The 12,953-nt window shown below is 35.9% G+C and overlaps 3 protein-coding genes across 4 annotated transcripts; 2 read left to right on the top strand and 1 right to left on the bottom strand.

Annotated features, from left to right (window-relative positions):
* The first annotated feature begins 626 nt into the window (after nucleotides 1–626).
* Nucleotides 627–6,010, top strand: LOC102624096 (arogenate dehydrogenase 2, chloroplastic-like). The gene is made up of 2 exons (XM_052445080.1): nucleotides 627–2,026; nucleotides 5,867–6,010. Exon 1 carries the CDS (start codon nucleotides 858–860, stop codon nucleotides 1,995–1,997), a length of 1,140 nt encoding a protein of 379 aa, XP_052301040.1. The 5' UTR covers nucleotides 627–857; the 3' UTR covers nucleotides 1,998–2,026; nucleotides 5,867–6,010.
* LOC102623804 (codeine O-demethylase-like) lies at nucleotides 3,422–6,058 on the bottom strand. Its single transcript, XM_006492026.3, has 4 exons — nucleotides 5,822–6,058; nucleotides 5,173–5,420; nucleotides 4,102–4,423; nucleotides 3,422–3,804 (listed from the first exon to the last, which is right to left on the bottom strand). Exons 1-4 carry the CDS (start codon nucleotides 6,056–6,058, stop codon nucleotides 3,568–3,570), a joined length of 1,044 nt encoding a protein of 347 aa, XP_006492089.2. The 3' UTR covers nucleotides 3,422–3,567.
* Nucleotides 6,059–9,687: 3,629 nt separating this feature from the next.
* LOC102624742 (uncharacterized) lies at nucleotides 9,688–12,939 on the top strand. Of its 2 annotated transcripts, none has more exons than XM_006492029.4 (7): nucleotides 9,688–9,971; nucleotides 10,430–10,516; nucleotides 10,614–10,738; nucleotides 10,868–10,964; nucleotides 11,199–11,308; nucleotides 11,436–11,510; nucleotides 12,467–12,939. In XM_006492029.4, exons 2-7 carry the CDS (start codon nucleotides 10,447–10,449, stop codon nucleotides 12,515–12,517), a joined length of 528 nt encoding a protein of 175 aa, XP_006492092.2. In that variant the 5' UTR covers nucleotides 9,688–9,971; nucleotides 10,430–10,446; the 3' UTR covers nucleotides 12,518–12,939. The 2 variants fall into 2 exon arrangements, with proteins under 2 accessions (XP_006492092.2, XP_006492094.2); XM_006492031.4 differs by lacking the exon at nucleotides 9,688–9,971 and adding an exon at nucleotides 9,987–10,277.
* Nucleotides 12,940–12,953: the final 14 nt, after the last annotated feature.

Below are 12,953 nucleotides of genomic sequence, written 5' to 3' on the forward strand. Positions count from 1 at the left end.
TTCGGATCAATTCGAATAATCCGATTGGATCTGCACGCACTATTGCTTAAAAAAATAAAAATGTTAAAATGAAAATAAATTAAATAAAAACCGAAACCTAATTCGTAAATCAAGTAAACAACTACTGATCCACTGAAAGTCTGAGGCCAAACATGCCATGAATACACTACACCGCGAGGGCAAATAACCCAGCCGCCACGACGTCCTCCAAACCCATGCCGCACGCCATTGAGGTTAGGTTCCAGATGAATAGCTGACAACCACTTGTTCATGGTAATCTATTAATCCCAAGGCATGACAACTTCCAACGATTTGTGTTTGAATTAACTAATTTGATGCTATCTTTACTCTCTCTTTTACCAATACATCAAAGCCATAATGTCAGCGGGCCAATATGGTGTTGAGACACTCAATTCTCAGCATGTGTTTTCATTAATTACAAATTTCGTAAATTTTTTTATGAAAATTGTCAAAAAGGTCCCAAATCCAAATTCAATTTGAGTTCATCCGAAATCCAAACTCACGTGGACCGATCCGAGTATGAACATATTTAAAATATCCATCTGACCCGTAAGATTTGGATTCGAATCGAATTATTTAAAATTCGATCCAAATCGGAAATTGCCCACCACTAGACTGTGCGCTGGCGCACCGCAACACACTTCGTACAAACACATTACACGTGCACGCATGACACGATACAAAGCAAAAGTTGTCAAATCAACGTTTGTTTCTCTGTCTTTGTTTCCTCCTGCAGGTTTCCATCAATTGCGTTAAAACCAGTTAACCACAATAGTGTATTGGGGCGTCTCTGTTGCTCTTCCTCCTCTTCTCAGTTCTCTAATCTCTTCCCAACAATGTTCTCGACAGCGTTCTCGACAAATCTCCCCAAAACAATCCCATCACTGCCGCCGCCACCACTACACTCATTCCCTCCAATTGTCCCCTCATTTTCCCTCCCACTTTCCTCCCCCAAATCCCGCCACCACCAGGGTCCACTCCGCCACGTCATCCGCGCAATCGACGCCGCCCAGCCCTTCGACTATGAATCCCAACTCCACACCCAGTACGTGAAGAGCACGTCCCTCAAAATCGCCGTCATTGGCTTCGGCAACTTTGGCCAATTCCTCGCCAAGGCCTTCGCCCGCCACCACCACACCCTTCTCGTCCACTCCCGCTCCGATCACTCCCCCGCTGTCCGTCAACAACTCAACGCCCCCTTCTTCGCCGACCTCAACGACCTTTGCGAGCTCCACCCCGACGTCGTTTTGCTGTCCACCTCCATCCTCTCCACCCAATCCGTCCTCAAATCAATCCCCTTCCAGCGGCTCAAACGCAGCACCCTCTTCGTGGACGTCCTTTCCGTTAAAGAATTCCCCAGAAACCTCTTCCTCAAGTACTTGCCTCAGGACTTTGATATTTTGTGCACGCACCCAATGTTTGGCCCCGAGAGTGCAAAAAGTTCGTGGGAAAATCTCCCTTTTATGTATGATAAGGTTAGAATTGGAAATGACGAGGAAAGAATCAAAAGGGTTGATAAATTTCTTGATGTATTCGCGAAAGAAGGGTGTAGGATGGTGGAAATGAGTTGTTTTGATCATGATAAGTATGCGGCGGGGTCTCAGTTTGTGACTCATACAATGGGGAGGGTGTTGGAGAGATTTGGAGTGGAGTCGTCGCCAATTAATACCAAAGGCTATGAGACATTGTTGGATTTGGTGGATAACACGAAAGGGGATAGCTTTGATTTGTATTATGGGCTGTTTATGTATAATAAGAATAGTTTGGAGCAGTTGCAGAGGTTGGAAATGGCTTTCGAGAGTATTAAGCAGCAGTTGTTTGGGCAGATGTTTCGGGTTTATAGGAAGGAGTTGTTCGGGAGTGCAGAGGAGGAGGAGGAGGAGAGAGTCAGGCTTTTGTCTGCAACGAAAGAGACTCAGAATGGTGCTCCTGTGGAGCAGGCTTCTGTGGATAGTGAAAGATTGGAAGGATCTTAAACTTAAAGCAGAGATGTTCTGTTTTTGCGGTATGCATTATTGCGAATTTCTTGTTGCATATGGTATTTTTTTTTTGAAGTTATTATGGGTTGCCAGATCAGAATAGAATGAATATGACCGTTTTTCTGAATTCCAAAATACCTTATGTACACTTCTATTTTATTCTTTTTTTTTTTTTGGTTTTTCCGGCGTAATGAATGAATAATTTACTTTATATTCGGCGGCATAATGAGTGAAAGATTGGAAGCATCTTAAAGCAGAGATGTTGTGTTTTTGCGGTATGCAATTTTGTGAATTTCTTGTTGCATATGGTATTTTTCTTTTGTTTAGTTTTGCAGTTAGCTTTGTTAGTTATTTTAGCTTCTCAGATCAGAATGGAATGGATATGACCATTTTGCAAATTATGAATTATTTTCCATGTATGTATGTATGAATGCATGTATATATATATATGTATGTATGTTTGTATCTGTATATGTATATGTATATGTATATTTGGGTGTATCTAATGAATTAATAATTTGCTTTATACTCGATGGCTTTAAGTTGTTACTGTTGGCCCTTCGACTTTTCTTATTAAGAAAGGATGCAAGGTGGCTACAGGGTGAAAGGATGCAATGAGGCTACATGGTGGTTTTTAATCACTTAAATCATTGTGTTAATAATTCATTTTCTCAGTTGTGAAAATGAGAGAGCTAATCTGGCTTTGGTCTGCATAGTTAGTAGACTAAACCATTGTAGAGTTTACTGCAGTGGATTAGCTACTTCTGGGAAATTCGTCAGAAAGTAGGTCTTCTCTTTCAGGAAATAGTGCTATTGTTGCTAATTATTTTTTTAGTGGGAAAACATAAAGAATTATTCTTAAAATGCATGTAGACCAGAGAGATCCCTACAGTTTAAAATGCTGAAACTGTTGGGACACTGATGCAGTAGAAGTTTAATGTTCTAATATTCTGTTGATTTTAGAGAATACTGGAATAAAGGAACAAACTAAATTCATGTTGATTCGAAATAATACCGCAAACCTAGGGCTAGGAGGTCAAGACTCGTTGATTTTGCATAATATTAAGAATTAACTAAACTCAAAAACTCACATAGAGCTTTAAAAACTGAAAATATTATTGAACTCAAATTTGCCTTCAAAGGCTACAAGAGAGGGCTAGTAATTATCCTAAACTATGAAGAAAAAGGAAAACAAATTCCTAAACTAGTAATAAAAGAACAATAAACTTTTAGTCAATATGAGAATTAATTTAAATAGGATAAGGATCCCTAATCTGCATCAGACATTGTGATGATGCATCTTCCTATGCAACTAAAAGAAGAATGAAGATGAATATTCAACATAAGGTCTAACCATGCTCACATGGGTGGCGTGGGGATTGGGCTGCTTATAGGCTAAATCTTTTGAAAAAAAAAAAAAATGAAGAGTCACCCATAAGGTCGTGTTTATTTAAAAGCTCTAGCATTAAGTTTCACAACCACACAAAACGAAGAAGGAAAAGAAAGATGGAAGGATAAAGAAGTGACAGAACATGAGACTATTCTATCAGTATGCTACAGGACAATATCACACTTTTGCGGTGTGAAGTGCTCGCTGTCCTTTCTGGTAGTATTCCCAGTGAATGTTGGCGTAATCTTTCATGTTCTTGAATAATCTTGGGCATTCCTCGTTGATTAAGCCATTTTCTGGTCCAATCTCCTTGTTCAATTCAGGTGCATAAAATACTACTACAGAAAACCTCTCCTTTTCTGCACTAGTAACTACTCTATGCACTGGGCTCTTGAAGATTCCATTAGTCATTATCTGCAAGTATCATGGATGATTAATTATTTAATGTGGCACTATATTATCTCCACATCTGTAAGCTTCATGCAAATTGAATGTCCTCATTTTTTTCATATGAACAAAGTATCAAATGTAAATTGTAGTAAACCTATGTTGCTACTCATATTATTTGAACAGCTGTATAGACATCTTTGGAAAGAAAATGTTCTGAGGAAGAGTCGTCCATGCCACTGCCAGTAGTTCAGTTGTAGCTAATTGAGCTGTCTAAACTAAGTTTTGGCCATGTTAAATTATAAAGCAAAATAACTTAATTACCTCCATTTGGTCACCCATGAGGACTAGGACAGCTTCAGATATTTTGGGTACTGTAAACCATTGCTCATCTTTGAGGACTTGGAGACCTTCTTCGTCCTGCAATACAATGGTGTATCCGGTTCCATCTGAATGGGGTTTTAAGCCCAGGACAAGATCAGGTCTCTGACAATGTGCATAATAGTTAAACCTCGCTTGATACTGTGAACGATTCCCAAACTGATTCAGGAAGCAATTTTCCTCCAACTTCAATGACTTTGCCATGGCTTTGGAAGTGATCTCTGTCACCGTCTTTATTTTAAAAGAGTATTCTTCAATAAGGCCTCTGTGTAGTTGTAATTTGTAATGAGTCACACGTAATAAATATTGTAAAGCATCTAATTAACATCACATCTGCATTCTATGGACCAGACAAAAAGAGGGTAAATGCCACTGAAATAAGTAGATGATCTCCATTAGAAGTAAGATAAATAATTAATAGTAATTAACAGACAGCTGCAGGGGACCTGATGCTAAGTTACAGATTCATTTTATGTAACTGTCAGCTTTACTTGATCAACATTGTTTACATAATTCATAAATGATTAAGAAGATAGCTGTGATCCTTAGGCAAAAGATTATATTCTTCTGCTGTGCTAAATTTTCATAATAATTAGTAAATCTATTTTGACAGAGTTTGCTTCTGTAATATGATGGTTTTCATTATGAAGATTTTAAGCATAAGGTGTCAGAACATTTTGACAATTTGTGATGAAGATTAGGGTATTTTTCGGATTGAGGTTCCATGGCTTTTAATCTATAGCTGTTGTGGGATGGAATTACTAGCTATCAAATATAAGCATGCAGATGGATGGTAAAGTATTAGCTACCAAGTAAAACTGTGTATTTACCAAACTCTTTAACTGCTATGCTTTCAAAATTAGCTAAAGCACAGCAGTCCCAAAATTATCAAAATTAGGACCGAAACATGTTTGATTAAAAGGTGTCCTGAATTTGGATGCTAGTAATTTTTAATTTCTTCTACTTATCTTGCTTTATCATTTAACAACTGGGACCTTGGGGGCATGAAATCACCTGAAAGATTCTGGTCTTTCAGGCCAGAACTGGGGCTTTCTTTGATCTTTTGGGTATACATCAAGAAACAGCCGATCAGACCAGTCAAGAAATTGACCTTCTTCAGGTGTGGGGTCGGCCCCATAACCTTCAAACTCTTCAACTCCTTTGGCTTGCTTCTTTTTCTCATCCATTGGCTGTTCAAAGTATTCTCTTGTAACCTGCCTGATCTTATCTAGAAATGTCATTGGAATCCCATGACCTATTGCCTGCAAATCAAGAGAATACTTTTCAGTTCTGTTGCAAGAGTAAAGATTGTATAATGTGGCAGCACATATGAATCACAAACAAATTGATTCTCAATTTTCTGTCAGTAAGACTGCTTTATTTTCAATCGTCTATTTATTTGCTGAATTCCTACACTTAATACCTTCAGCATAAAAATAACCAAATGTATACAAAATGCTAGAGATTGATGGTATGGATTGTATAATTTTCATTAGTCCCTAGTCCTCATGATTCTTTGGGAATGGAACGATTATGTGTATTCCAATCTTCGATTGGGCAGGGTTATTCATGCTTTTATGCTACATAATAATGGAATTAGATCACTAAGCACTAGAATCTAAATTTTCTTTCTGTTGTCAATTAATTAGTTTAGTATGTAGACCTGAAAGCATCCCCATGAGCTGAGTGCTGATCTTAATTTCTGCAGTTCTTCTTCTTGCTTGGCGTATGGTGTTGAAGATGAGAGCAGACCGAGGTCAATGATCGGAACCGGAGATAATGGAGCAGAAACCTCTTGAATTGAATCACCATCTCTACAAATATATGGTGCTGGCGGTTCTTCACCGTTGAGGACCATTTCCTGGACACGCTTTGATAGAAAAACCTCTGCTCCAGCCATGTTGTTTCAGGCAGTAAGAATTACTGAGGACTTGCTAATGCTATTTGCGATTTGCGAGGTGGTGGGTGACTAGTCTAATAACGACGATTGATGGTAGCATGTCTGTACTCATTTACATCTGGACAATACAAGTCAACAACTTGATGGGCATCGTGCATCAATATACTTCATTTCCTGTAGCAATTTTAGAAGTTTGTGTTATGACATATTCGGTCGGTGTCTAGCCATTTTGTCACTTGTCAATCACTCATTGTCATGACATATGTCTCTTCTCTTGGCAGATGCTCATTCTTAATGACGAATATAATTACATGGACCTCGTGTAAAATGTAATTTCACACCGGGTTGCTGAATAAGAGAATAATCAGTTTCTTTCAAATTCTTTAAACTTATATTTCATTTCGTTCCCTACGGTCCCCTTTATTTATATTACTGTCATAAATATTAGGATATCTTGCACATTATCAGCATGACAACGCTCTAATAAAAGAAGAATCCTATTCGTCATTAGATTTAAGTAGATTTTTTTTTCCCGAATATCTATGCATATCAGTATCCATATAAACAAAATCCATATCCATATCAGACCTCTAAAATTGGACATGGGTGCGGACGGATATGTGGGATAAGTATGGATGTCAATTATTCATATCATAACTGGTTATTGCCATCCCTTAATAGTACCCATAGAGATGCAGTCAAATGCTCAACTTGAATGGTGTAGACGGCTGAACTTTTATATACCAGAATTGTGACATTTAGTATGATTGTTTTTTAAGCATAATGCAGTGAACCAGATGCTAGTCAGCTTGTATAACCACGAGATGTAGGTTAGAAATTGTTGGTTTGGCTAAAACTTTCACAATTTAAGGCTAACTGAGGTGCACAAAAGCTATAATTGCAGTGTTGTATGCTTGATAACCAGGCAAGACTGACTTTTGCAAGATCATAAATACTATCAGCTTTGCTGCAAACTTTTGTTGGTCTTGAATTAATAGTGCTATTCTTCCATCTCCTTTGATTGCTTATTGGCTTTCCTCAGCCTGCATCAAGGAAATTTAATTACTTGGCCCATTGCTTTGTGGCTGGAGATGATATTTAGCTGGTTTTGGTTGTTGAATAAGCTGGAGAAACTTTTTTGTCTCCAATGATATTTCACTGAGATGCCAGATATTTTTGGTTCTGCCAGTGAAAAAGGAGGAGATTGAGAGGAAGACAAATGATGTTGAAATAGGCTGCGGTCAACTTCTACACCAAAGAAAAAAAAACATGAACAAAGGCAAATCTGAAATCTGACTAGACAAATTATTAGAGCACCACCATCTTTGGTCCCTTTGCTTGATATGTAAACGACAAGCATTGCTTTGAAATTTCGAGATTCTTGAATGAAGATGTCTTTGATCCACATATACTTAATTTTTGATGTATTGGTGCAGTGATTAATAGCTTTAACTCTACTCTATAGGAGTTTAGGCGTCTTTCATTGCATCTTTGATAAGGACTTGCATAATTGCATTCATGTCCTTTTCAACTTCCAGAGGTGAAAGTTGAACAGAATGGCTTTATCCATTTTCGATGAAATTAAAGTGTTAGGATGACACGCATTGCATTGTCAGATTTCTCTATCAGCTTGCTATCTTGTTGAACGTTTTCACAAAGTTTGTTTTGTCAGCAATGACTGCATTATCGGGCGATTTGTCAAGAGACAGTTCCGAGAAACAATATAAACATCTATCAATAATGCAAATTTTGTTCTCTTATTTGAATCAAATACATAATACGATAGCTGATTTGGAGTTATCGTACCAATTGTTGTGTTATTTTCATTAATTTAATGACATTCAGTCAGCATCATGGCATCAAATAATTACCTCACAAATTGAAACGACGTTGTATTCTCCGCAGAAATTTATTAAGTTTCATAAGTTATTCTTGTAAATTATTTGTTTCTTTCACTTATTGAGGATGATTTTGCATTTTGGTTCAGCGGGTTAGCTGAATGAATGGGGATATTCTTTACTAGAGTTCATCAGCTGACGTTTCTACGAGATTTTTCTAGCCGATGCATCTTGTAAATTTTACAACTCGGGGATTCGAACATCCTTGTCTGTTTCTTATTTGTGTCCTTTATGGAAGCGATAAAATTCAAAGATAAAATTTAACAGATGGTTGGATGTACACAATTCAAAGGGGACTAAACGTGATTCATAAGTAGCAAGCAGCAAAAAAATATCTGATAAACTGTCAAATTAGTAGAGCATGCGGCAAGAGTTTTCCAATGTTACACTGCTTTCAGTAATTTCTATCAAGTAACATTTGAAACATATTGATATTGTACACTATGCACATGACAAGTCCCTTAGTAAGTATTTTCTTATTTTCAAAGGATTTTTTTTATTTTAATATCGTCAAAGACAAGATTAAAAGAAATATAAATTTAAGTACTTTAAGATAAAAATAACTACATTAGAGCGTGTGTTTTTATTATTTTTTAACTTGTTTCTGACTGCTCTACACATGTCTAGTATAAGGATAAAAAATTTGTATCTTATCTGCCGTGAAATTTAATTTAAAGCGTTACATACTTACATATTAACGTGTTATAAAAGTCTAGCAAATAAAAACAAAAGACTTCATTTGTTTTAGCCCTATAAGTAAATGAAAAGTTACTTCTTTGCTTTTACTAGACATCGCACCTCAGGATTTTTTTACAAAGCATTCAATATCTTCTCTTGAAAGATAAATATTATTTCTATGAACATATATTTTTTAACCACGTGCGATAGACCTTCAAATTGTTCTAGCAGTTCTTGTATCGTAATTTAACATTTCCAGTTAAAAGGTTAACTGTGAAACCCATAAGCCTAAATGGCAGTTAATTGAGTTTACTTGGAGGCGGGAGCCCAACCCAATGACATTTAAACGATGGGCCTCACACTCTTAATCCACGCAATCCTAGTACCTAAAAGCATAAAAATCAACGGTTTTTAATTTTATTTTATTTAAATATGCCCTATTTATCTTTAAATATTAAATCTATACCTTATTACATACATATACTTTATGAAAGTGTAAAAAATTAAAAATAATCTAAAAAAGTTATCTATCTATATTTTCTTCCTCTCTCATCACTTCTACATAATAACATAACTAAAATTAAGTATACTCAGACTTTTTATCTAACTTAATTAAAAAGAAAATTTTTATTTTAATTTAAATCGAGTATTTTGGACTAGTTATTGAACTTTAATAAAAAGTCGATAATTTTTACTGAATGAATATTGGGCAAGATTAAATTAAGGTCTAGTATTCTCGACTCTTTACTCGACTTATTTGAAAAAGTCGAAAATTTTTAGACAATTTTTTATTTCAATTGAAGTTGAGTATTCTCGACTATTTATCCGACTAACATGAAAAAGTCAAAAATTTATACTGAATTACTAATTGTGTATGATTTAGTTGAAATTAAGTATTTTTGACTATTTACTCGACTTTGAGAATATAATTTTAGTGTTATAAGGATTTAATTGTGATTATTTTTGTATTTTTTCTAATTTTTTAAAGTACGTATGTCTAAATTTTAAGTGTTATAATTTAAGGCATTACTTGAGTATTTTGGAGAAAACGAGGAATATCCCACGCAATTCTCCGAAAATCAACGGCCGATAAAACGACGAAACATAAAAAAGAATGTTACTGCGTGACAGAGAATAATCGGTGATGAGGATGAACATCAGATTCCTCGTCATCTAGTACAAACAAAATACTATTCTGTGTGTTTTCGATGGCTCGATGATGACGAAGGAGTTTCTGTCATCTATATTTCCCGATACTTCATCTTCATCTAAACTCATCTCCTAGCGGTCGGTTCTTTTTTTCCTACATTTTCTGTTTGTTTCCCGAGAAAACCCAGGTCAGCAAATACATGGATTTTTTTTTTTGGGGTAAAGTAGTTATGGTTCCAGGACTAGTGAAAATTCAGTTTTAAAATGTGGGTTTATTTTCATTTTTAAGTTTGATAGCACCTTGCAGAGAATAATCGAATATTCTCTGTTTTGGTTGGGGAGAAAATAAAGTTGAATTTTATGATTTATAATAAATTGCTTCAAAATGAACCGCTTCCGCTTGATTGAGTTCACTTGAGTGCAAGTTTTAGATGGCTTTGGATGTAAGTTTTAGTTTGTTGGATGTTCAAGAATGAAAGTTTGACGTTAAAGTTGTGAGTTTTCTTAAATTTTCTGGGGGTGCCTTTTCCTTTTGAAGTTTGAAATTTCTGCAATAGGAATTTGCATGAATTTTGAGTTTTTGGCTGGTGGGTATTGGGAATTTTGGCAAAATAACTAATTGGTAGTTATTGATTTGTACTTGTAGTTTTGGAGCGAGAATCAATGGGGACTGCCTCGTCTATGCTAACTCAATATGATATTGAAGAGGTTCAACAGCACTGCCACAATCTATGTAGGTTTTGCTTATCCTTTGTTTTGTTTTTTTCTTAGGGTTTTATTTTATCTGTTGTTTAGTTCTAATTTTAGCCTATTTACTGTGTGCCACTCAGTTTCTCAACAAGAAATAGTGTCGTTGTACCAAAGGTTTTGCCAGCTAGATAGAAATGCCAAGGGATTCATCTCTGCAGATGAGTTCTTGTCGGTGCCTGAATTTGCAATGAATCCACTTTCTCAGGTAGTGTTTCAGAATCAATTGATGTTAATATGGTGGGGTTTCAGGAATTGAATTTTACTTTAGTTCCAGCAATGTGTGAAAATGGCTGATAATCTGATAGCTTAATTTTGTCTCACTGGGGGCTTGCAGAGGTTGCTAAAGATGGTGGATGGGTTGAACTTCAAGGATTTTGTGGCCTTCTTGTCTGTTTTCAGTGCTAAGGCAAGCATGCAGCAGAAAGTTCAGCGTAAGTGTCAATAAACCTTGTCTTGGTTTGGGATTGAACAACTTTAGAATAGTACGTTGTTTTGAAAAGTTTACTCTATAAATTCCTGTGGAAGTGATTGGGGGTTAAATTTAATGCATTTTGGAGGTCATTTTGTAACATGCACAGATATTTTGTTGAATTTCAAATCGTAAGTGATAAATTTGGTGATAATGACGAAGACTGGTTATCATCTACTGTTATTGTTTCTCTCAGTTATTTTCAAAGTGTACGACTCAGACTGTAATGGAAAGGTTTCTTTCAATGACATATTGGAAGTGCTGCGGGATTTGTCTGGTTCTTTTATGTCCGATGAGCAAAGAGAGGTATCACTGAGGATCTATAGCCTCTTCTTGTTTAATTGTGTGCTCCTCTACTTTGAAAGTATAGAAAATAGATAAGTTTTCGTGCATGAGTGTAACATGACCAATTCTTCGCTCCTTCTTCTTGCAGCAAGTCTTGACCCAAGTATTCAAGGATGCAGGTTACACAAGGGATTCTTATTTAACGTTGGGGGACTTCATTAAGGTTCTTTAAACTCTGTTTATATTTATAGTAAAAAGTTTTCTGTGATAATAAACCATGAAGAAATGTGAGGACATGGATATAAATTGAATTCAACCTTAAAGCTTGCTTTCTTTCTCTTGTAGAAATCTCTCTCTTTGGGAAGGATTGAGAAGATATATTGAGAACCTCTGTATTCTTTTCAAAACTTTCCATCGACTCTTTAAGGTGTCTTATAGTGTAAACCCAACAAATTCAATGAAATAAGACTGTCACTTTATCCAACCTTTTGTCTGAGAACTCAACTTTGCACCACATGCATTCTGAAAAAGTAATCAAATTGTTCAGATTGACGTGGCCACATATCTTTACCTAGTCAATCATGTTCACCAACCTCCTCCTTTTCTCACTTTACTACCTGATTTGATTGGGTTCTTGTTGTAGTGTTAATTCTGTGTCTTGCAAACATGTACATTTAGGTCAATTTTCATTTCTTGTGGAAAGGAAACTGGAAAGAAAACAGAAGTCAGCTCTATAAATGACTGAGAATTCAGTGTTAGTGTTTTGTGTTGCAAAGTTTTGTAGTGGCCAGGTGATTTAATTGACTAGATAATTGGAGATGATGTAAATTTAAGTGAAGACTTTGACAAATTTGATAAGTTAAATGGGAGCATGTACTCTTATATATTTACATATTAGCTTGTTGTCCTCTGAAAATAGATATGGAATAGATGCCCTTTGAGGATCATTGGTTCTGGTTTAATTTAGGTATTTTGAAGAATTCTGTGCTTGGGGTTCTTCATTAAGAGTTCAGCTGATTGTATTTGTACCCTTTAATAAGCTGGATATCCCTTTTTGAAGAATATATGATATCCGGATTATTTTATGCCTTATCTCTATTTGATTCAATAGTTTCTTTGAGTTGCATAATTTTGTAATTTATGTTTATGACAATTCTCAGAGCTTTCCCCCTCTTTCAGGTTTTTGGAAATTCTGGCCTAAAAATGGAGGTTGAAGTTCCAGTTGACTAAGCGACTACTCAATTCTTTCTCAACCTTAATACTGGAAACTGCTGTGTTTCTTGTCATTTATTCAGCACAAGCATACTGTTGAAGATAAGCATGCCAAAGATGCAACCATACCTTTACAGCACAGTTCTAATCCAGTCTAAAGCATGGTACTTAATTATTGTGCATTTTTGTTCCTTAACAACCTGATGAACAAATAAGGAATAAGGAACTTATGCATTATACAATAAGCTTACAGGTTTACTGTAAATGTTCCATGTGTTCAATTTCGCCACCATTTTGGTAAAACAATTCACTCAATTGTTTTTTTATTGTACGATTGCTGTGGATTAATTTCCGAATCAATGGCATCGGTGTTCCCTGTATATTCTTGATCCCTCCATTTGAATATTTAATTGAAAAAATAAAGGAGATTTTGGCTCTGATACTATGTGAGTTA

This window comes from Citrus sinensis, chromosome 7 (assembly GCF_022201045.2).
Source record: "Citrus sinensis cultivar Valencia sweet orange chromosome 7, DVS_A1.0, whole genome shotgun sequence".
Classification (NCBI taxonomy): Eukaryota; Viridiplantae; Streptophyta; class Magnoliopsida; order Sapindales; family Rutaceae; genus Citrus; species Citrus sinensis.